The sequence below is a fragment of the Pipistrellus hanaki genome, assembly GCF_964339955.1.
Source record: "Pipistrellus hanaki genome assembly, chromosome: 20".
Lineage (NCBI taxonomy): Eukaryota > Metazoa > Chordata > Mammalia > Chiroptera > Vespertilionidae > Pipistrellus > Pipistrellus hanaki.
In genome coordinates this window covers 3,599,622-3,624,442 of record NC_140522.1, presented here as the reverse complement: position 1 = coordinate 3,624,442, position 24,821 = coordinate 3,599,622, and the positions used below count along the sequence as shown (strand labels likewise).

At 47.9% G+C, this 24,821-nt stretch overlaps 1 protein-coding gene across 1 annotated transcript in view; it reads right to left on the bottom strand.

Moving 5' to 3' along the window:
• RYR2 (ryanodine receptor 2) overlaps nucleotides 1-24,821 on the bottom strand; it is a 167,256-nt gene that overhangs the window by 49,383 nt on the left and 93,052 nt on the right. The window contains exons 53-67 of the mRNA XM_084868643.1: nucleotides 24,004-24,167; nucleotides 23,165-23,243; nucleotides 22,747-22,836; nucleotides 21,607-21,744; nucleotides 20,686-20,763; nucleotides 19,828-19,903; nucleotides 19,327-19,450; nucleotides 18,776-18,891; nucleotides 17,596-17,660; nucleotides 15,151-15,272; nucleotides 10,985-11,034; nucleotides 5,392-5,452; nucleotides 3,817-4,055; nucleotides 2,092-2,173; nucleotides 214-344 (exon numbers count right to left, since the gene is read on the bottom strand). Of these exons, the coding sequence (XP_084724769.1) occupies nucleotides 214-344; nucleotides 2,092-2,173; nucleotides 3,817-4,055; nucleotides 5,392-5,452; nucleotides 10,985-11,034; nucleotides 15,151-15,272; nucleotides 17,596-17,660; nucleotides 18,776-18,891; nucleotides 19,327-19,450; nucleotides 19,828-19,903; nucleotides 20,686-20,763; nucleotides 21,607-21,744; nucleotides 22,747-22,836; nucleotides 23,165-23,243; nucleotides 24,004-24,167 (1,615 nt within the window). The remainder of the gene's footprint in view (nucleotides 1-213; nucleotides 345-2,091; nucleotides 2,174-3,816; nucleotides 4,056-5,391; nucleotides 5,453-10,984; nucleotides 11,035-15,150; nucleotides 15,273-17,595; nucleotides 17,661-18,775; nucleotides 18,892-19,326; nucleotides 19,451-19,827; nucleotides 19,904-20,685; nucleotides 20,764-21,606; nucleotides 21,745-22,746; nucleotides 22,837-23,164; nucleotides 23,244-24,003; nucleotides 24,168-24,821) is intronic.

The following is a 24,821-nucleotide window of genomic DNA, read 5'->3' as shown; positions in this document are numbered from 1 at the left end:
CCTCTCTCTCTTCTTCCCATGCTCCCACCCTATCCTCCCCCAACTCAATTCAAATCCTAGGAGACCATTCTAGTAGGTTCTCGACGGCCAATCCTTGAAATCACTGGAAAGCTTTCTCCTGTGGGCCAGTGAAAGAAATGGGGGTATGTATCCACCCAGATTTTCCCAAGCGGGAAGTGACATGAGGCGTGGCTGCCCGCGCAGCTGCGTTACCTGCTCTCTCGCGCGAGGAGCTGGTATTGTAGATGGAGCAGCTGTTGTGTTTGTTGAGATGAGTTTCCAGAAACGCCACCGGGAAGGCACCAGCGAAGGCCGCCAGACACTCGCCCACCGCTGATCGCTGCCTGGAGGGGAAATCCTTATGATTTTTATTTCTCCCAAGTAAAAAAACGGAAGGTGTATTAAAACTGGCAGTTAAACCTAAGGGATAATAACAGTGCTGCTAATACTATCAACCCTCAGGTATAATTTCTATGTTATAAATCATTGCATGCTTTCAATAACAAAGTACCTGCCATTAAAAAAAAAAAAAAAAAAAAAAAGCCAAGTTATCTTTTAGCTTATAGACGTTAAGTCATGACTAGTGTGGCTCAGAGGCTGGAGGGTAAGCCCACATACCAAGGGGTCATGGGTTCGATTCCCAGTTGGACACACAGGCCTGGGTTGTGGGTTCACTACCTGCCTCTGGTCAGAGCTTGTGCTGGAGGCAACCAGTCAATGTCTCTCTCTCTCTCCCCCCGCCCTCCCTCCTTTCCACTCTCTCTAAAAAGCAATGGGAAAAAAGTCCTTGGGTGAGGATTAAAAAAAAAGGATGCAGAATGGCAAAATTTCAGGGACATAATGTGGGTTAAATAAATGTTTTAAAATAATGAGAAAAAATTATTTAAGAATTTAATAGGTTAAAATGTTTCATGTATGACTTCAAAGTCAGCAATGCATTCCCTTACAGCTGATTAGTCTATCAGTAATAATTCTTGTCACTTATTTAATCATTTAAATTTTTTATTCAAGTAGTAATTCTCAGACCAACTCTGATCATTTGTGTTGGCATTCTGGAAATAGCCATTTTTCTTTTAGATGACTTGTAATAAAATTAATATATTTTTTATTAGCACTTATGTCACTCTTTCATTTTAAAAAAATATATTTTACTCATATTCAAAATTTTAGTTTTCTATTCTTCCAGGTCATTTGATCATATGCAAACCTGCACTAGCAGATTTATAAACACTCAAGTTAACACTTTATATTAAATATGGTCTTTTTCCTGAGGTTGCTTTACTTTCCCCCCCATAACTCTTTTATTATATTGTAAGGACAGGAAAAGAGTCTTTCTCCTCTTTGTTGTGGTCTTCCATAATTTATGAGAAGCACCTGGTAATAAAACTCCCAGATTGGTGGTTCCTCTTTTCAAACTGTGAGACAAGGTAAGCTACTCTCAAGGCTACATTCTTTCATCCCCTCCTCCCTGCTGTTTTCACAACTCAGAGATAATTTGCAGTAAGGCAACTCTAGTTAGTAGAAAGTTCCCTTCCCATCTCACCTTCAAAAAAAAAAAAAGCCTCTTTTAAAAGTCTTCATAACTTTTGCCCTAAGCATGTTTTATAGGCTTGAGAAAATAATGATAAGATACCTCCCTCGGACATCTGTGGGACAGTCTCTCAGAAAGCAAACACACTGTAACTCTTTAAGACAGCCCTGGAACCTGCTCAACCTCAACACAACCCGGACCCTTCCCTTCCCTGATGCTTGACAGCAGCCACAGCTTGAAGAGCAGGCCACCCCTTTGTCCCCTGCCCTGTATCGACTAGCCACACACTGTTCTTTCCTCTACTGGGAAGTAAATGCAACTTCCTCTCTGCACCTCTATTAGTTGTGAATTCTTTCACAGCCGAAGTCACCAGTCAAACCCTAACATAAACCTAACTTACCTTAAAGACTGTGTAACTGCTCCCAAAGAATCATAAAATGAACCTGCTTCTTTAATTTCCAACTAAAGAAGAAGTTATAGAGCAAAGACTTATTCTAACTCTTGAAGTAGTTCTAATATTCGAAGCAGCTATGGAGACAGAGTTAAATTTAAAACTTTACCTTTCCACATAAATACTCTTGCTCGTTCCCAGAGCATATAAACTGGTCAGGATTCGATAACAGGACACCTGCACATCTTCCACTGGAGAAAAAGAGAACCACACGTGAAACACACACTTGTTATTTACACCCTGTCTGAGAAAGCTTCGCTAAAGCCAAAATTCCGTATTAAAGGCATGCTGGTATTTTAACGTTTGAGAAGAATGACATAAGAACAAACTATATGTAAAAGGAAACATGAAAAGGTTTTCTCAAACAAAATTCTTTTCTTTCAGGAGCTTAAAGCGTTCTAAAGAAGCACTGTGATGACTCCGAACATGATCGGGAACAACTTCTTTATAATTTTTCTCTAGGTGTATGAATAAAAGATTTTTTCAAGAATAAAAGTAACACAAGAATAAGTTGGAGGGCAGGTAGGTGTTTTCCTCCTGCTCCCAAGGTATGTGAAGGTGGCACCTTTTATTTTGGGTCTCAATGAACCAGCATGAGAATGGTAGAGGATGGCCGAAACCGGTTTGGCTCAGTGGATGGAGCGTTGGCCTGCAGACTGAAAGGTCCCAGGTTCGATTCCAGTCAGGGGCATGTACCTTGGTTGCGGACACATCCCCAGTGGGGGGAGAGGGGGAGCAAGAGGCAGCTGATTGATGATTCTCTCTCATTGATATTTCTAACTCTCTATGGTCAAGAATGGTCAAGGATGGAGTGTGCTGGTTATTTCTGACACAGCCTGGCAGGTAGCTTGTAAGTCCATCACTTTGGTGGTTTCTGCAGCTAGAGAATCCAACAAAACCTGGTACATGGTCTCTGACCCAAGAAGATGTCCGTTGGCAAGGAAATCTAAGAACCTTGAATTTCTAATTCTAACACAGCTCTGTTTCCTGCAGGAAACACGACATCAATGGAGAAACCACCTTGTCCTCCAGACGGTTTCCATGGCCCTGCTCACTGCAAGCAGTGCTCCCGCTGCTTCCAGAAACCTCGCAGCCAGTGTCCTTGTCATCCCCCAGCTCTGTGCTGGGTTTCATGCAGAGCTGCCCGCCCCTGGGACCTACACACGGAGTCTCAGGAGCCGGGTCTGAGACTGACTCTCATGTTCACGAGGGCAGGACACTGGGGCAGGCCATGCGTTATTTTTCCCCACGTAACCTTGGGCATTCTGTGGATTTATTTTTTAAAATATATTTTTATTGCCGAAACTGGTTTGGCTCAGTGGATAGAGCGTCAGCCTGCGGACTGAAGGGTCCCGGGTTCGATTCCGGTCAAGGGCATGTATCCTGGTTGCGGGCACATCCCCAGTGGGAGGTGTGCAGGAGGCAGCTGATCGGTGTTTCTCTCTCATCAATGTTTCTAGCTTTCTATCCCTCTCCCTTCCTCTCTGTAAAAAAATCAATAAAATATATTTAATATATATGTATTTTTTATTTATTTCAGAGAGGAAAGAAGAGGGAGAGAGAGAGATAGAAACATCAATGATGAGAGAGAATCATTGATTAGTTACACCCCCTACTGGGGATTGAGCCCACAACCTGGGCACATTCCCTGACCAGAAATCTGTCATGTGATCCAGGCTACCCCTGTAAGAATGGTTTCTGTAACTCACACTCAACCTAGAATGTTCTGCACAACCAGCAGGCCCATGTCTACGCAGCGTTGGAGGGACCCAGATGTGGCGTCCACGGCTGCTTGTGTCGCTTAGAAATGAGGCTTCAGGGCGGGTCTACGTACGGATCAGGTCCTCCCCGAACTGGTGCTGGCCGATGTGCTCGAACAGGGAGGACAGCACGGGCAGCAGCGCCACGGTCGTGTAGTTGATGATCTGCGTGACGCCCCGCGGCTGGGTGCGGGTGTGCGTGAACTGGCCCTCCTTCAGGTTTTCCAGGGTCCTGTCCAGGTCCTCGGCCGCGCTGTCCAGAAACGCACTGAGCGCGCCCTTGACGCTCTCCAGGCCGGTCTTCATGACGGTCCTGCGGGGGTCAGAGGGCAGGCGGGAAGGGAGCGTGAGCAGAATCACAGCACACGCTCCGTCGCACGCGTGGAGTGGTAGCCACGTTGCTCTGTCATTCACAACTGACCCTGAATTCCTTCCTAAGAGAAGCTCAGAGCAGAAGGCCGGGCTCAGGCCTCGTTTTCCAGCCGCGGTCTCACATTCTGAGAGGCTTTATTCTGTAACTAAGCAAACACAGCTGCTGAGCCCGGTGAGCTCATCCCAAACCCAACAGGAGGAGGAAGTTTCCGGAGAGATGGCTGTGAAAGGAACACTCAGTCGCAACTCTACCGAGTCGCCAAATGACACGGAAGCCCGGTGCTTTGAGGGGAGATGCGGAGTGACCTACCAGCCTCCTCCTGGGCCACCCTGTCTAGTAAGAATGAAGGTGCAGCCGAAACCGGTTTGGCTCAGTGGATAGAGCGTCGGCCTGTGGACTGAAGGGTCCCAGGTTCGATTCTGGTCAAGGGCATGGACCTTGGTTGCGGGCACATCCCCAGTAGGGGGTGTGCAAGAGGCAGCTGATCGATGTGATTCTCTCCCATCGATGTTTCTAACTCTCCATCCCTCTCTCTTCCTCTCTGTAAAAAATCAATAAAATATATTTAAAAGAAAAAAAAGAATGAAGGTGCACGTGGCATCTCCTTTCTCCGTTTATTATACAAAACACCTCAAAGTTTTAAACACAAACCTGGATTATCCAAGGTCTTATGGAATATCCTCGGTAAGAGACAGTCAGAAACTTTCATTTAGATTTGTCCTGGATAACTAATGATTTTAACGTGCGGCTGAAAGCTGTCAGTCATGCTACATGGGTTGATTGACTGTATGTTCAGACCACATGCTGGGTGGCCGGTCGTGTCGATGGCAGGCAGAGGAGATAGGGCACAGACCGGGGCTGGCTGACCACCACCCACTGTGCAGTCTTAAGCTTCATGTTACATGTGTGACCTGAGAGTAACCCCTCATGTTTCTGGTAAAGGAAATGTTATCACAAACGTGAGCCAGGCATGGTGTCTCGACACCAACGTGCTCTCTGGAGCTATCATTACCACTTCTCCCTCACAGGATACATTCCCAGCTCAGCCCGATACATGCCCAGATGCAACAGAAATGACCAAAATTTGACCATTTGCATAGGATCACAAAAATAACAAAATGCCATTGCATTAGTAATTCACAAAGGATTTTCCTTCTCACCTACACTGAGATCTTCAGCACTATTACAAAGAATATAAGAAAAGCAGAAGCCCATTTTAATATTCTCCAATGCCATTATGACACTCACTGATTTAGGTAAAAATGGACCCGTGTACCTTGCATCCAGAGTCTGACCCAGAATGTGAAGGCAGTTGACAATCGAAGCTGCATCGTTTCCTAAAGAAGAAGAAGAAGAGGAAAGCTCTATGAATTGCCCTGAGGATTTGCCCGTTTTCTTCTTTTCTATTAATAGTTGTGTTTCAGAAATTAGTCCACAGCACAACTCAATGGAACAGCCCCAAAAGGTCTCGGACAATCGAGTTTGACATGCAGTCTCCGGCTGCGGTGGTTATGCGGATGGAAGTCAGTAGGGAAGCGGAGAAGCGGGCCTCGGGAGGAGCTGATGCACTCAGAAGCAGTGGCAGCGCTGCCCAGGCCGGGGGTCTAACTGGGGGACCCTCCACGGACACCCTTCCCCGTACCAGCTCGCCTCCTTGTTAAGTCACACAGCTCACAGCCTCTATGGGATGAGGTGCTGAAAGTCTAGTCAATGCCATTCCAGTTTGATTACCCCCGTGTCTCTGCCTTCTGACTGCATTCAGAGCAGGTCATCGGCCTGAATGTCGATGGTCTTTTGGCCAAAGAGAAGCACCATGCTATTACGTAAAAAAGCATCAGAAGCTAAGAGAGTTAAATCCTACTGCCACGAGACACCAAAAATGGGGCTGACTGCTCTTGAAAGATGAAACTCCCGCAATTGGATCGGCAGAAATGTGAATTATACAACCACTACATTTATATTACTTTGTGATAAGAATAAGAAAAGCAAGTCCAGAGTTACAGTGATGTGACTGCTCCTGAGATAGTCTGACGTTATGCCGTCTTAATTCTATATTCTACATACAATGTGTGTGTGTATATATACTTTCCTCCCCACACACTGTATAACATATCATCATTTCTGGGATCCTGGGGTTAACAACTCCTATTTGAATATAAGTTTTTATGACATTTGAGTATGTTATATCTTTATATAAAAAAAGTATCCTAAAATGAATGGATTAAATATACATGGAAACCAATAATTGCTTTAGAATGGCAGCGAGCCAGTTTCGTGACATGATACAAACAAGAAAAAAATAAGGCACTCATGACGGAGACTCTGAGTACATTCAGAAAAGTCCCATTCATCTTGTGCTTGGTCTCTCCGAATCCCTGCTGATAACGGAGACAGAACGAGCAGAAGGGCAGAATTTGTTAACGTTCCTGTCTATCGGCTGGTGGCAATCTTAGGGCTTGTACTGTGATCCCTGAAAGTTTATTCAGTTCATTACTCACTCACTCAATGAATACTGGTTACATACCAGGCACTCTCAAACTTTAATAAGCAAAACAGCGTTCTCAAGACACTTGCATTTTAATTGGGATACAGATAACAAACAATTAATAAAAAAAATCAGTATGCAACCTAATATCAGGCCACAGTAAAAATGCATAGCAGGCTATAGCACTTAGAGCAAGTGGAGAGAGTAACAGGGGGAGTGGTGAGGAGGCCGACCCCAAGAAAGGGGCAAAGGAGCAGAGCTATTGGCAGGAACAATGAAGGAACAGACCGTGCATGCAGCCGGGAGAAGGGCCCAGGCAAGGGAACTGCAGGTGCAAAGGCCCTGGGGTGGAAATGAGCCCGGTGCTCCAGGTGAGGAAATGAAGTGGCTGATGTGGGCGGGGGGTGGAGGGGAGGAGGAGACGTGGCGGGGAGAGGGGAGGCCAGGGGCTAGTGCCCCGCACTGGGAGCAAGAACTCTGGGCATGTTTCTTAAGTGCAACAGAAAGACAGATGGGTTTTGAACAGATTGGAATCTGACTGGTATTTTAAAAGGATGAAATCCCAACATGCGATACTCTGGAAGGGCCATGTGACATGAGAGGATGCACCTGCGGTGCTGTCAAGGGGTCGGGGGTGAATTTGGATCAGCATATCAGCAGTGAAGACATTAGGAACATATTTTTAAGTTTTTTCTTATGGGTTAAATGGGACATTTACCAGCTGTTCTTTTTTTTTTTCCATTTTATTTTCATTTCTTCCTGTCATCCCCACCCCACCCCTTTTTCTCTTTGGTTTTCTTTTGTCTTCAGCCTGTTCATCAAACTCTTATCTCTGTTTGGTAAGGAGACTCTGGACAAGCACCCGCAGCCCTCACTGGATGGTTCCCAAGCATGGGGCAGTTTCTGAGAATGCCCACTAGGGGTCAGACTTCCCGCCAGGCTGCGGATGCAGCAATAAGCCCTCCAAGAGCTGAGCGGTTTGAGCCAGAAAGAGATGTTAGCTCAGGGACATTACCAGAGAGGGGGAGCAGGTGCAGGAGCTGTGAGCATCACAGGCAGGAGGGGGCTCGGGCGGTGGGGAAGGTGACCTGAGGGAGGAGCGTTTGGATGGAACTCTGAAGGATGGGCAGCTGCCTCCATGGTGGGGATGAGGGATCGGGTAAGTGAATGGAACAGCGGGGGGCCCGGTGCCAGCTGGCATTGACAGTACGTGCCAGGACCTGGGCAGAAAGGGAATCCACACGGTCAAGGAGCAGCGAGAGGCCCCTGAGGCTGAGGCTCAGGGGGCAGCAACTTGCTCAGGGATGCGAAGGGAGGCCACAGGAGCTGGACTGGGGACCAGGCTCGTGGCCAGATGAAGAATCCCAGACTTTATTCCAATCTAAAGAAACGGGATGAGCAGGCGTGCACAGGAGGCTGTGTTCTGGGAAGACTGGAACGTCTGGGGGGGGGGGGGGTTTCAGAGGGAACGCAGTGCCCCCAAGAGGCAGGAGAAACGTGCCTGCAGGTGGCCTGGGTACTGGCACGTGACGAAATCATCTCTGTCCCCACCGCCTGGAGAACCCCCTGCACCACATGTGTCAAACACACGGCCCGCGGGCCAAATCCAGCCCGCCAGGCCTTGCAATGTGGCCCGCACCGCGCTGTCATCACTGCACTCCGCTGTCAGTTTATGACATTGTCAGTTTATGACTGTTCAGTAAACCATTCGGCCCGCGATTTAGGCTGGATTTTAGATTTTGGCCCCTTCTCTGATTGAGTTCGACACCCCTACCCTGCACACACAGAAATGCAATGTTTTGCCGAGTGACAGGAGGCAGGAATCAGGTTTGTTTTCATAAGGAAGAGGGAAACCTTACGAAGTGCCACCGTGCCCCGTGCCTCCACCGCTGCCCTCTCAGCCTGACCCACTTCCACTAAGAGCCGCCGGAAGGCTGCCCTGGGCTGGGACGCCTGGAAGCCAGGATGACAGCTCCTGAGCAGCAGGGTGGGAGGGGGGGGGAGGTGGGAGGTGGAATTAAAGGCACTCGCTCCTCGGTCAGCAATGGGTCCTCTGCATGAACTTACAACCACGGGAGGACTTCCAGAGTCCAAGAGCCAAGCCTCTGTGTACACAAGACGCGATTCTTTTCCCCATAAAACGTGCTCATGGATACACAAGAACTACTGCTCTGTGGGGAGTGAGGCCTGTCCCCTTTGTTAAAACCTTACCCTTTTTTTTTTAATATAAAATGAATGGCATGGAAACACGAATGTCTTTAATTCTTAGAGAGAGTGCTTCAAAAAGATAAGACATATTTGGATTAAAGATACAACTTCGTTAAGTCCAAGCTTTAGGCTTTCACACTCTATAGATTAGAAATACCATTCGCCTTGCCTAGTGTGGCTCTGCTGGTTTGATTCCCAGTCAGGGCACAGGCGCGGGCACCATCCCAGTGGGGGGCATGCAGGAGAAAGCCGATCCATTATTCTCTCTCCTCATTGATGTTTCTCTCTTTCCCCCTTCCTCTCTCTAAAATGAAAAAAAATAAAATTTTTTAAAGAAAAGCATTTCAACTCCAGGAGAGACTTGTAGATGCAACTACCATTTGGCATCCAACGTGGATCAATATTCCATTACTCATCAAATTACCTCACCACGGGCGCCACCAACAGGCAAGAGGCTGGTCCCTGATTTTCTGTAAGACTCCCCGGTGGTCTCAGTGCACTGCTCTCCTCCTCTCAGGTTCACATGGCTCTCTTACACTTCACCTTTGCTTACAGACCAAGCCCCAGGATTGTTGGTTAACCTCCGAGGTTAACCTCCTGCCTGGAGCCTCCTCCAGGGGAAAGCTGTACAGTTACAGCTCACCTGGCCTTGAACCCTCATCCCCAACACTGGCCTGCCATGTGCCAGAGCGCTAAGGTTAGACTCCTTATTTGAGTCTGGTTCAAAAATAAAAGCCAAGTTCGGAGACAGCTTGTGCCTGTCCAGATCAGTCCCACCGGGGGCTTAGTTACACACCTAAGACTTGCACCTGGGTTTTCTGGCTCAGAGCCCACCCCGTTCTCCCCGGGACACCAGGAGTGTCTGCGCCAGGTCAGAGCTGTGTCGTCTGAATCCACTGTTACTGTGAGCAGTGAAGGAGGACATGAACATTCTGCACGAAATGTTTCAAGGTTGAAGGGAAGTCCAACCAAAGCTAGTCTCCTGGAGATTATTCAGAAGATGATGTCCACCTGCCCTGTGGCTCACTGGTTAAGTGTCACCCCTGGTTTGATCCCCGGGCGGAGCACATACAAGAATCACCCGCTGAATGCATACATAAGTGGGACAACACATCAGTGTTTCTCTCTCTTTCTCTGAAATCAATTTTTAAAAAAGGCGATTCCGTTTTAATTTTGGATAACTGGAACATCAATGCAAAAATTCAGGCAATCAGTATGAAATATAATTTATACTTACTAAATTTAAGAATACCAAATATTGGTGCAATTATAATAGAAGCTAAATATGTCAAGTAATTATATTCAGAAACTATAATTTCCCTAAACATTTAATGTTTAGAACTTACAAGTTATTTGTGTGTATTTATATATGTACACACACACACACACACACACATCTATTCCTGTTATTCCCTGTGCCTTGAGAGAACCGTTAGTTTTCCCAGTAAATGGAGTTAAGCTAAAGCACCTTTCAGGACACTAATGTTTTGTTACTGAGGTCCTCCTAACCCTCCCTGAAAGCTCACACAAGGAGCTCACACGCCCTCATGACAGCAGGTGGAGAGAAGATCCCACTCAGCTCTGCCAGCCGCCACAGGTCCCCACAGGACACAGGGAGCGAGTGGCAGCCTGCACGCAGTGGACGCAGGTGCCCGGAGTGTGGACTTCAGCCCGGTGAACTCAGACACCAACAGACACCGACTAGGGGCTGAGCGGTTCTAGAAGAGTCACTCTGGCTAAGTGAAGCCCTCCCCCTCGCTGCCTACCCCGTGGCTCATGTGTCTGAAATGCAGTCGGCATGCACGTGTATCCAGAGCATGAAACGTAAGTGCAGGGGAAAGGTTTTCATCTATAACAGCTCATTACTGGATCGATCTGAGATCAGCAAACCTGCTCCCTCTGATATAAACGTGGCACGCGCTGCCGTCCCCCGTCCCTTGCTCTGTAATGGCACAGCCTTAGGGTTTTCACGTGGATGGTGGGTAAATATAATAGGCTGGTCTCCCGTTTCACCACAGGGCAGGCTCCTGGGGAAGGGCCCGCGGGCCCGGGGCCGGGCCCAGGACGAGCACATGCAGCCATGCCCACGTGCGCGCATGCAACACCGCACACCACACAGTGCTGACGCGGGGGACCCAGTGAGGCCATGCGGGTGCTTGTCCCCGGGTCTCCTTACCAAACAGTGAGATCCTATGCCTGACAAGAACTCCGAGTTTGCAGAACAGGCTGAAGACAAAAGGAAACCAAAGAGAAGAGGGAGTGGGGGGAGGTGGAAGAGACAGGGAGAAACGAAAACAAAATGGAAAAAAAAAAAAAAAAAAAAAAAAAGAAGAAGAAGAAGAAGAGGAAAAAAGAAAAATAAACAGCTGATCTATGAGCCGGAAAAAGCAACATGATGTCACGCAGAAAGTACTGATTCTCCAAGCAGAATGTGGAGTCGGGTATTAAAGGGAGTCTCTGAGTGCGTATCTTTAACAAACGTGGTTAAAAAGCACATATTATAAGGAACAAAAAAAAAATTGAAAGCAAAGCTAATTAATATAAAAGCAATCTATATGAAACCCGCAAAAATATAACTGAAGAGAAACCACAAGGGAGAGATGTATCTGCCCAAAAGTACGGCCGACATTCTAGAATCGGTGGTTGTTCCGGACATTATTTAACAACAGAAATATGGTGCTTTGGGCATAAAATGTTACATTAAGTTTGTGTTTCATCACTCAGGCTTTGCCACTTCCCAATCTGGGCCCTTACACTTAACACCCCTGTCCCTCCCAGCCAAGCACTTCCCAGAGTCCTTTGCTGAACTTCTGTCTGCATCTGTCATCTGTCATCCCATGTGACTGGCGTTGCCCTCTCAGCTGCCTCTGCACTCTGCGGACACCCCGCTCTGACGCTGTCACCTTGGACAGGGATGTGACGGCACCACCCACATCCAGCCCGACTTCCCAGCAGTCAACGCAGGTCCTGACCGCCCTCCTCCCCGCACAGCTCTCCCAGGGCCAGCGTGGCAGTGCGGGGCACCCACTCTGCCAGGACTAAAGGGGGCAACTAGCAGCTTGTGACAGAGAGGATGGCAGAGAGGAGGCTGAGAAAACCACACCTGTGATGCTGACTCCCCTATGAGGACTGTGGCCTCAGATCTCACTGCAGGAACCCAGTAGACCCCTTTGTAAATGGATGTCATCACACAGCCATCTGCGCAGGCAGACATCCAGTTTCCATGGCATTAGCCCCTGCGCTGTGTTATCTGAACACCACACCGGATCAAGAGCAGCCTCCCCGGATGCCTTATCACAGAACTCCACTGTGGGGACCGCGAGGACCGCACCAGGACCTGCCTCGGTTGAAGGAGAGCCATCGCATCTTAGGACTGCACACATCCTGGATTTCTCTCACGATATCTGTTACCTCTCACTGGGGGTGCTCCCTGGAATCCTGGAGAAACTTCCCGAGATGATGCTGAATCTACAGCACAAGGGCTGTGCTTTACCTGAGTAAGCCAGACCTGGGACACTTTGGTCCGTATCCCATGCCATTAGGTGACACTTAAGTCTGAGACCCAGTCAGAGAAGTGACCTCTTCCATCAGCTGCTCCTAACAGTATCTGATGTGCCCCCTGAGAGAATCAGCGATATATAGAAAGCTGGGCCCTCCTGTGCTGTCACTTTCAGGATGTATGTTTGTTTGTTGTGAGCTCTGGCCTACACTTTCTCTAAAAATCCTATATAGTAAAAGGCTAATATGCAAATCGACCAAACAGCAGAATGACCAGTCGCTATGACACACACTGACCACCAGGGGGAAGATGCTCAATGCAGGAGCTGCCCCTGGTGGTCAGTGCACTTCCACAGGGGGAGTGACACTTAACCACTAGCCAGGCTGACGGCTGGCAAAAGTGTGGCAGCAGTGGCAGGAGCCTCTTCTGCCTCCATGGCACCACTAAGGATGTCCAACTGACAGCTTAGGCCCACTCCCTGGCACAGCTCTCCCAAAGGCTCCTGGACTGAGAGGGTACAGGTTGGTCTGAGGGACCCGCCCAAGTGCACGAATTTCGTGCACCGGGCCTCCAGTATTTCCATAATAATCAGTCCTCTCTCTCTCCCCACATGACTAACACCGGAGAATTTGCGTGGGTTCTCCCTCAGCATCGCCACTCACTCGCTGGCCCAGCACCCCTTGCTGCCCTGCCACTGCTCCCCACTGAGCGCCCTGAGGGCCTCAGGACCAACCAGCACACCGACCTCCATCTCCATGTGGCCTCACTGGCTGTGGTACCTGAGACATCTAGATTTAAGCATTTCTCTGCTGGCTCTCCAGATAAACAAGCTGCTAATAGCCAATAAATACGGAACCAAACTTAACCTCTTCCTGAAACTGGCCCTTCTGAAATTCTCTAGCCTGCCTCTCGACTGGCCGGGTTGGCTGTCTCCCTCGGTGTCTCTCACACCCAGCCCCTCTCTCCATTCACACAGTGCCCTCTCCACCCCAGCACTTCATACGTGTCCCGCCTCCATGCATCACCCTTATTACATGGTGAGCTCTACATGTATGAGTCACTCAGCCATGCTTCTGAGTTCATTACAGTTAAGGACTGTATCCTTGCATGTCCCTGGGTTTGGACAGCACCGAGTCCCGAGCAGGCAGTCAAGAATCTCTGTGGAAGCTGGCAGTGGCCCTTGTGTTACGGGGCCTCCACCTCCCGCCCAGCCCATCCTTCCGCTCCCCTGCTCCTGCCGGAAGCACCGGGTGGCCATTCTCCTCTGGAAGAGGCTTCGGTGACTAATTAAGGGAAAACATGAATGAAGATTTAAAAGGTGGAGATGTCAATGACAACAGTTAATGCCAATGACAACATTGCACAGTGAAGCCACGTTCCCTGGACCCGCCCTGGAAGCAGACGGGGAAGCTGCTCTGGCTGCGAGGGGAGGTCAGCAAGGACGAGTGCCCTGTGGCCCGCGAGCGGGTCTCAGAGTGAGACCGACAATTACACGGAGGCAGCACACAGCGCAGGCGCGGGGAGAAGCGGAATGTGTCCGAGTCTCTGGACTGTCCCTCTGTCCTCTGAGTGCTCTGTCTCCTGATTTATGGAACTGAGCGGCATCTACATGACCGGTGCCCTTGGGCACACACTGTGTGTGACGAAGGCTGACAGGGCCCAGGGAGGACAAGGACACTCTGCAGTGGCCCTGAGGGCACGGGTCAGTGGGAACTTGTCACCCTCTGGGTACTCACTGGCCAGGAGGACCTGGGCCCAGCAGCTGCAGGAAGGCCTGTGAGGTGAGAGGACACCCTGAGGACGTATTCATTGCACACCCGTTTTATCAACGTTGCAGGAAGGTTCTTATCTGACAGAGTTTGGGGACATTTCGATGCTATTGCAATCCTCTATCACATGACTGGCTACCTACTAGCTGGAAAATAGATAATGCACCTTAGTCAAGAGATGAGTTTAAAATTCCATTCAAGTCCCCATTCCCAATGTCACCGAAGCAGAAGTCTGTTCTTCACCGTCTGCACCCAGGCCCATCTCACTCCCTCTACCCGACAGGCTGGCACCACCTGCCATTCAGGGTATCCTTACTGCCGAGTCCAAGGACAGCCCGTGCCCGCTTCGTACAGGTGGGCACGTGCAGGACAGTGTTCCCACTGGGGCCGGAGCTGGGCGTGGACCCTGCCCAGGCCACGCAGCCACGAGGAGAAGGCTCCTTCAGTCAATGCTTCTCGTGTGCAAGTTCTGGGAGAACTCGGGGTCCCCGCTGGAAACCCCAGTAAATCTCTGCCAAACACTTCGATTGAAACAAAAACGAGAAAGCACTGCTCCATGGCAGCCAGAGCGGGGCAAGGGGAGTGCTCGGGAAGGCTGCACTCTGACTTCACGTTCTCCCAAGAGTGGACATTATTTTATATATATATATATATATATATATATATATATATATATATATATATATATATATATATATATATATATTTAAAGTTATAATTCTTGTAAATGGGATGTTGCCCGCCTAAAAAAATAAGGTTGGTAAGAATAGGAGACCGGAAAGAACGTTAATAAATTAATGTGAAAAGCACCAAATTTCAAACCTCCCGATTCAGGGATGCTCTCCCGCCTCCACCTGTGAATTGTGGGGTGTTTCCGTCCTGCCATTCAGCAGCGAAGATAGAAAACCTCGCTGTCTGCATCACGTGGATTCACCCGCAGAAACCGTCACCCCCGGGGTCTGAGAGCAGGAGGAGGGCTGGGCAGAGGCGCCGGCACAGCTGCTCAGGCCGGGGCTCCTTCCCCAGGGCGCCCCCTGCCCGCCCCCCCTGCAGTCTGCATGCACAGCCGCTTACCTCGTCACCATTTCCTTCTCCTTGTTGGACGCGTGTGCCCCGGAGCACAGCGGTCTGCTCGCTGCAGACAGGAAGTACAAACGGTGGTTTTTGAAATACTGATCGATGAGAGGCAGCACAACCTGAAAGGGAGGAGGAGAAGACAGGTGTGCCCAGGGGAGTTTGGGGGGTGAGTGAGCGCTGAGCTGGAGCAGGCAGACCATGCCCACGTGCAACAGGTGCCAATGCCCACAGCAGCACCAGCCGCCCGCTGGGGAGTGGCTCTCACCTCGCCCTGCTCCAGCCGGTTCCTCTGTGTGTGTGTGTGTGTGTGTGTGGGGGGGGGGTAATAAGGATACACTAAATTTTCAGCTGCTTGGAATTATTTTTAGTATTTTATCTAAATGAAATATTCTTAATAATCCATAAACGCAGTTCAGTCGCAATTCATGACTGCCACCTATGGGGCCTCTGCCAAGCGTGGGGAAGGCAGTGCCATCTGCATGCAATCTGCCCGGTGAGACTGTGTGGCAGTGCCATTCCCTTCTCTGCAGGTGCAAACTGAGGTGTAGACAAGACGTGGTCCCCTCACAGTCGCCTGCCACTTGCCGCTCCACAAGGTCCTCAAAGCCGCCTCCCACTGCCTGTGCCAGCCCTGGGGGCTTTGGGTGACCTCCTCCTGCCCTGCCCGCTTAGCCACAGGCACTGCTCGGGCCGCGCCCTCTGTCTGCAATGCTTCCCCCTCGCCCGTGACAGCCCACTCCCTCCTGCAGGCCTCCCTATTCTCAGCTCGGGCAACGCTACATGCAGTTTTACACTCTGTCTGGGATTGGGGTTAGTCTCTCTCCCTCAGTCTCTGGGGCACAGAGGACGAGAAACCCTTCTGCACCGGTTCCCCCTCAGTCCCTTCCTGGACCCTGTGACCACCACCTCGCACGGTCATTGACCACGAAGCACCAATGCTGAGGGCTCCGCTGGACATATCACAACCAGCAGACAAATGTTTGAACAACAACAACAAAAAAAGTAAAACTAAATGGCATTCCCAGCATTCAGACTCAAGTCTATCTCACTACATTTCCCCCTACAAGGCAGTGCAGGATATGTAACTAGGATAGGAACATGGACGTCTGGTAATCTTCCTAGAAGGTTGAGACATTGCCCGAACTTCGGTGATTGGCCTATGACAGGTACTCAACAAATACGTGAGTGAATGAGTCATAGATTTGGTAGAAGTTAAGCCACACTAGGCACCTGCAAATATTAATCACTAAGGCGCTGAGGACGCAGGTGATGCAATACAGGGGTGTCTTTAACATGGTGCAGGCCATGGATTCAGCATCCCAACCCCTGACTACCCCGGGACTGCATCACAATGAAAGAGGTGACTGGCGGGAGCAGCTCAGGATAAACTTCGGATGCTTCGTGCAGACCCCGAGCAGAAGAAAAGACCAGAGCAATCTCCCTGACAGGAAAGGGCACAATTCTAAAGACAGAGGGCGGAAGCCCAATGTAAGTCAATCGGCAGAAGGTGCCATTTTGCAAATGATGTGTAATGCGAGCACTCTGAAAGGGAATTGGCAGATGTGAGTAGGTCTTTAGGTTAATGGCAACATCCTGTCCACAGGAAAGTGTCCAGGGCATTCCGTGTCCGTGACAGAGACGTGCCAGGACACGGTCTGATGCCCGACAGGCCAGGCACAGTGCAAACACGGAGTGAGTCAATCAATCAACATGGAAACTTGACAACAAACTCTGCACCTTCCCCAGTGGCTGAAAGAAAGTCATAAATGCTCCGGGCAAACAGCAGATTCTTGATAAGCTGTGCTCAATGGAATGAACACTCAGGGTCTGACCAGCAGGTGGTGTCTGAGCCCCAGCCTCCCCATCTGTAAGCCAGCAGACGAAGGTCCTATATCATGTTCCCAGTTACAAATCAGCTGGCGTTGTTCGTTTTTCTGAAAGAAATGCTCAACTAAAAATGTTCAATCATAACAACATTCAAATACTAAGAGACCAGCGTTTTCTTCTGTTGTATGATAAAGCCAGACAAGGAGAACTCTGTGAACTGAGGCGGGGAGGGCAGAGCGAGCTGCGGGAGCCCATGGCCCACCCCCAGTGGTCGGCAAACGCATTAGTCAACAGAGCCAAATATCAACAGGACAACGACTGAAATTTCTTTGGAGAGCCACATTTTTTAAACTTAAACTTCTTCTAATGCCACTTCTTCAACATAGACTGGCCCAGGCCATGGTGTTTTGTGGGAGAGCCACACTCAAGGGGCCAAAGCCGCAGTTTGCCGACCACGGGCCCACACGGTTCATGCGGCTGTGGGGGCCACGATCTGTGGGCTTGAACAGAAGCCACACTTAAAGGCCAGAGCGTTCTGAAAAGAGGCAAAGAGCTAGCCGGACTCTGTAAGCACACACACACGGAAGCAGAAACAAGACGGACTGTATACTGTACTTTAGCAAAGAACTTGATCTCCTGCTCGTAAGGGAAGCGCTGTCCTTTGCCTCTGCAGCCGCCATCTGCAGACAGGAGAGAGCGTTCAGGAACACGGGCACGTCCGACGTCCCCATCCCCACCCGCATGCAGGGCGCCCAGCGCTGAGGAACGTGCTACCGCGCCGGCTGGACGTGAAAAGCCAACCAAAAACACACAGGCTGACTTTGGCGGTGTCATAATAAATAAAAAGAGGTTTAAACCAACAGCAGGATTCAACTAAAAAGCGACTGAGTGGAGCCCAGCTACGTGGCTGTGAGCACAGGCCGAGGGCTCAGGGGCCCGGAGGGAAGAATGGGAACCGAACAAGGATGAAGGCCATCTCAGCAGCAGGTCCCACAGCTGGGCTGAGAGGGTGCGTATAAGCTGAGCGACTTCCGTAAGCAAAGCAAAAACACCCAGGTCTCCCCAGAGCCCAGAAAAATGATCAATAAATTGAATTTCAGAATGGATCGGCCGAAGGCATTTAGCTCAGGGTGGCCTATCCTGCCTCCTTTGAGCATGCAGAGGGGGCTTCATGCACCCGGAAGAGGGAATAATACACTAAGGATCACCGTGATGTGTGGCAGCAATTCAGCAATTCAGAGTTAGGTACAGGGTTTCAGTAAAATTTGTAGGCAGAGCCTCCATATTTTTAAAAATATATATATATTTTATTGATTTTTTACAGAGAGGAAGGGAGAGGGATAGAGAGCTAGAAACATCGATGATGAGAGAAACATCGACCAGCTGCCTCCTGCACACTCCCTATCGGGAATGTGCCCGCAACCAAGGTACATGCCCTTGACTGGAATTGAACGCGGGACCTTTCAGTCCACAGGCCAACGCTCTACCCACTGAGCCAAACCGGTCTCAGCGAGCCTCCATATTTTTAAGAATCAAACTAACTTGCCTGAAAAAGTTCTTTTGCCAAAGAGGTCAAAACCATCTGAGATTACACTATTAAATCTTAGACACACTCAGGATAGGTTTTAGGAACTTTGAACAATGTTTGTAGTATCACAGCGTTGTTCCCATGAATAAGTAAAGCAATGGCTTTGTAAGACTTGCTAATTTCATTTTTGTTGTCACTTTTGCATTCAGTCTCCCCCATGCATGTCACCCACATGGCTGGATTCATATAAGGGACCGAGGAACCTACCGAACTCCAAGATATACTGATGCGCTTCGTCCACGTAGCGGATGAGCTGCTGGAGGAAGCTGTAGGCAAACCGCTTCTCAATCGTAGGCGTGTCCAGCTCCAGGTCCTTGAAGCCTCTAGAAGCACAGAAGGAAAATGGAAACCAACACCCATAAGACCATTAGGAGGTAAATACGTATTTAAGAAAATTTTGTTACATATACAAATTTAGACTATTCTTTAATATTCTGTAACTAAGGGCAAAAACGAGGTTTCATTTATCAGGACTATTTTGAATATTTGGGCATAAAACTGTAGCTAATGACTTTATTGCTATGCAATACACTTTATTATTGTGCTGCCTTTAGAGAAACAGTGTCATTTCTGGATAACGGACGGGACTGACAAGCTCTAAGGAACTGTGCGAACAGCGACGGCGATGTGCACTGAGTGCAGGCAATAGGAGCGCTAAGATTTAAACAGGTCGCTGACTTCACTCTTGGCCTTGATGTGTCTGATAGGCACGTATGGCTGGTCTTACAAGGTGATCACTGGGGCCTGCGCGCTTGTACCTGGACACAACATAGCCGTTGATCTGCAAGAATTTGAGGATGTCCTGTGCTTTCTCCCGGTCCTTGGCTTTCTCTTTGGCGGTCAGCGTATCGTAAGGCACCAGCAGGGGATGGTTCCCGCCCCCTAAGAGAATGTCCAGACAAGAACACAGAGTAGCAGCGGGAAGTCATCTGGAATGAGACACGCTGCCTATGTCACAGGGCCACACCACGGAGCTCCTGGGCCCTCTCCTTGCGCGAGGATCAAGGGCTCACGCGGGCTCTTCCCCCCCAGCTCCAAGGAAGACTGCAGGGGCCTCCAGAGGCAATGACCCGTGAGCCCAGGCTTTCCTGACACTGAAGGCCCACAGCACCCGCAGCCAGGAAGGGAGAAGGGTGGTGGATTCCCTCCCATTTGAACATCCCAATGATTTGAAGGTGCAGTGGCTCAGGTGGTCAAGCGTCTATTTCAGCCCGGCAGTGGGTCTCTGTGTCTCAAAGAGGATTTTTAGAAAAAATTACCTTTGGACTCCAGTTCCATTTTCTTCTTCTTTGCCCATATATTATGGTAGTTTTCAGCCATCATTTCTGCCATGGCCTTAAAGGAACAAAATATTTAGCCACTCGGTTATGCTTTAGTGAGTAGAAAAGGGTAACTTGGTTTTCCAATGCATAATATGAAAACACGCTTTGAATTACTAAGTCATAGTGTGTTGGTGATAAAGTACTTCCAGGAAATAACCAAATACAATGTCTTCCTTGGATTCTGACTCTCAGAGAACGGGAATGATGATGACATGACAGAAACAGTGGAGGGGATTTGAAGGGAATGGTCGTTGTTAGTTTTGATGTTTAAAACACGTGTCACAATTCAATTGTGACACTTCCAATTAGCTATGAACTTCAACAAATTATTTACCACTTTTTCTTTTCATTTCCAAAGCTTCAGAAGATAACCTTATCAAACACTGATGGCAGAGAATATCAGACAAATGGTCTAGATTTTCGTCTCGTGGCACACATAAATTAATTGCTAAAATGTGTGGCACACCAAAAAATGTATTTTTTGCCAATTTGACAAAAATAGGTATAAGTTTGATTCAGTCACACTGAGACATGGAAGCAAAGAATAGACCAACTGAGGAATCTCAGAGGGAAGGGAGGAGGGGGACAGGAAGAGATTAACCAAAGAACTTATATGCATATGTTCATAACCCACGGACACAGACAATAGTGCAGGGAAGCCCTGGGGACGGAGTAGGAAAGGGGTCAATGGGGGGATAAGGAGGACATAATAAATAACACACACACACACACACACACACACACACACACACACACACAATTTGCAGAGTATTTTAAACAGTAGCCAATACTTACATGCAGGTCCCTGGACAGTGTGACATTGCTCATGTCAATGGCCCGAGGGCTGTACCCATGTGCAGCATCCACAGAAACCTAGACACGTTGTGTGCAAAGCAGTATCTCATTAAAACGCCCAGCGGAGAGATGTGAGAGGTACTTCCAAAATACAAGGCAAACGGACTTCCAAACACACTTCCTCTGACAAAACTGGCAAGTATCTACCCAAACAGATCCCACAAACTTACCTAGCAAATTAAATTACATTTGGGTGCCTGACAATGACTGGTGACTGCATACTAATCCCCAGAAATTTGGGGTTGCCAACCCCAAAAGTTAATAATCAGAATTCAATTGTGCAATGATTCTAAGATTCCAGAATGTTCCCTTCATCAAAGGATCTTTGTGTTCTTGAGTTTCTTACAAATTCTACTTGGCTGCAATGAACTTTATCCTTTCTCATAAAACAATAATCAAAGAGGTCAATATTTACAAACGTCTTTATGAGCTAAATATTAAGATAAAATATAACCAACTTTTTACTTTTAAAAAGTATAACATATACAGGATGTCCCCCAAATGTATACATCCTTTGAATAATTATTAATTCCAATGGGTTAAACCTGCATAGCAAGAAACATCAATTGAGCTATCAGCTGTGGAAGTGTGTATACACACTACTGCTTTCACTGGTGCAACTTCAACACCGTACCCTTGGGGTACAGGCTGACCAGGAAAGGGCGGCCTGGCTAACCCCGCTAGCACTTTAACCAAGACGTCTCTGAGCATTTAAAAAGGAACAAATGTGTTTTTCCCTCTAAACTTGATGTTAATCGTCAGAGTCTTCAAATCGTTTGTTTTGAAACACCCAGTAAGTAAGTAAAAGATTAGGATGATCTAACAGCAGCATAGCCCGTGGCTTGCTGGTGGCGCCCTCACCTGGCTGGTCTGGGAGATGCGCCGGGTCCGGTGGTAGAGGGCCATGCTGTCCCCCTCCCGCGTGCGCTCAATTCGCCAGCCCCAGGCCAGCATCGTCTTCAGAGACTCTTTGATGGGCCAGCGATAGATTTCCTTTTCCTACAGACAAAAAGGAGGAAATGAAAGGTGTGGGGGAATGCTAAGAATCCAAATTGAAATATGTAATGCTTTGCTCTGACTCCATTTAAAAAAGCAAACGATTGAACCAATGGCCACAAACAATGGCGTGGTGAGGGCCTGAGGGCTGGGGGGAAAGGAAGAGTGGGCGGAAGAGGTTCATGGGGGGAAAAGGAGGACCTGTGTAATACTTTCAACAACAAAGACTAAAAGAAAAAGAGTCAAGAAAGATTAAAACACACACACACACACACACACACACACACACACACACACATTGACATGTTCATTCAAAAATAAAAAGAAAGTGAAAATGAAGTGTGAGCAGGCCCTGGTAAGACAAATGCTAACGGGACCCTGTCCATCACAGCCCAGGGGTTGGTTTCCCTCAGCGACCCAGCTCCTGACCCTGAGACGGAACTGAAGGGAGAAACAGTCAGAAAAGCACAGATTAGATGACCCAAGAGCGACGGCTCTCCTCCCATCATCATCAAGAGACCTAACTGTCCTCCCTGAGCCCTCTGCCTCCATCACCTCCTCCACCAGCTCACCACCTAGAAGAGCTAGAAAAAGCCCCACCTCACTCTCAAGAAGCTGATTACCCAAAGAAACAAAATACATGAGAACTCACAAATAACAGTACTAAAAGATCCCTTCATTACCCCTCAGCAAGAAACTCTCAGGAATGATAAGAATATTTTCTAAAGTTGTTAAAAATGCAGGAGAGGGACAAAAACAAAAAAGGAACAGAAAAATATTAAGTAGAGAAGAAAATAACCAATTAAACGACAGAAAATGGGAATAGGGGGGAAAAAAGATAAGAGAAACAAAAGAAGCCTTGGAATAAAAGTTAAAGATAGCATATATAAAGTAAAAAAAAATTAATAGGAAATTACATAACGAAGAAAAATTTTTGCAAAAAATTAAGAGCATATAACCAAAAAAAACAACAAAAAACCAAAAACAAACAAAAAAAACCCTCACCTTTTCAGATAATAGTTTATATGGCTTCATTAATGGTTGAACTTTAGATGAGTCTGAATATGTTTCTCCATAAATCCACCCACTGGCCAACTAAAAAAAAACAAACAAACATACATCAGAATTGTTTTACATATATTAATTTTAGAGGCACGTGCCCTTGACCAGAATGGAACCTGGGACCCTTCAGTGGGTGGGCCAATGTTCTGCCCACTGAGCCAATCTGGCCAGGGCTGAACACCAATATTCTTATTCATAAATGTATCATTAGAGGCAGAGCTAGCTAAGTATTATATTAACAAGACATTTAAATGCTCTTTCCTAATCTAGATAAAGCTCTCCCTTTAGCGGAGAAAACTGTGTGGTCAGAACCAGGGGGGCAGTGCCACCGGGTGCTGCTCGAGGCGGCCTCTGACCTTACCTTGTCCATGGACCACCTGTCGTGGGAGTGCTCAGCATATTTGTTAATGAAGTATTCCAGCTTCTCAGGAATCGTGATGCTGTGGGAGAGACAGAGAAAAGGCGTGGTGCTCACAGGGACTCGCATTAATAATTTACTCACAGCCCCTGCATGCTTCAACGGCATTCAGTGCACAGCTGTTAAAAAATCTGTTTTAACAAGGTATTACTTTTCCATATGATAGGAACAATGTCATAGAAGTGAAGCAGAGAATGTTCTATCTGCTTATCAGATATCGATTCATACTTTATAACGTCTTAGCATGAGCCACGAAGAAGTTTCACCGCGTTGTGACGTGATGTCTGTGTTAAGCTGGCCACACTGCCTTCTAACTGTAGACTAACTTTCCCACAAACGCCTTCACTTGATACTTGGTCAACCTCATGCTGCGCTCTATCCACTGAACGTCAGTGGGACCCTCGGCCTTGCTGCAGTGACCTGACACAAAGGCCAGCTCGCAGGACAGAGCTGAGCTCATACACAGAGGTTGGCTGCTATTTCAATGAAATTTTCAACCAACAATGTAACTGATAGACTGTCCTGATTCTCAGCTCCACAGATGTACCGTGTGGTCATAAACAGAGAACCCGATTCTGTTAGGAGTGCCCTGGAAGGCACAGCTCACCCTCTTCGGGTGCTCATGTAATTGTTCTCACTGCCATCCTTTGATCAGGAAAAGGGCCCCTCGTACTGATACTGATTCACTGGGGAGGGCGGAGAGAAAGCTCACTTCAGCCCCTTATCGTTTCAGACTTCCCACATCATTCACTACAAAAAGCTCCACCACAGAGAGTCCGTACTTGGAGGTTTCCACAGGCTGGGGGTTGAAGTTGCCCTCGGAGTCCATGGATGACTGCTTCTCCATCATGCCCACGTGGTTTGACTCCATGTAATCCGGGGGCAGTGCGCCTGCCACCGCACTCAGGCACGGCAGAGCCAGTTTGAAAAGCTCTTGTTCATATTTCTAAGACGAAATGGAGAACCAAAGAAATGAAATTAATAGTGTGTCATGATTTAGCCAAAGCTGTCCACACGATCACTGTGGAGGACGAGATGCCGAAGGAGAAAATCCCCTGATTTTACAAAAACCCTTTACAACATAAACCCGTTTCAGGCATGAGGACTGTATTTCTTAGTTATGGTCGGTTATGGGGCGGCACATTGAAGAGATCACACGTGAGGACACCTGCAGAGGGCATTTCAGTGCAAAGACATCGGAATTAAAGCCGAATTGGAGGGAAACATACATTGCCGAACTTTCTGGTACATAAATTACATGATTCATTCAATTTGTATTTATAGTTTTTTCAAAAATCAAAAATAATAATTTAAATCAGATCTCACTTGAACCATCCAACTTTAAATTAATGTTGTAAATTCTTCTAAAAATGTCTTGTACATGTTATTCTAAAAGCACTCTGTTTACCAAAGAAAATTCAGTAAGAAAAATTATCAAGTCACTAGTAATTGAAGTCACGTGAACTTTGCCCTACTAGGAGGCAAACTCTGGCTATCAGGGGAAGTCTCATCAAATCTCGTGAAGTCTCATCAAGTCTATCGGGGAAGACAAAATGATTGTGATCAAGAATGTAAGCACAACTAACTGTACACAGCACGA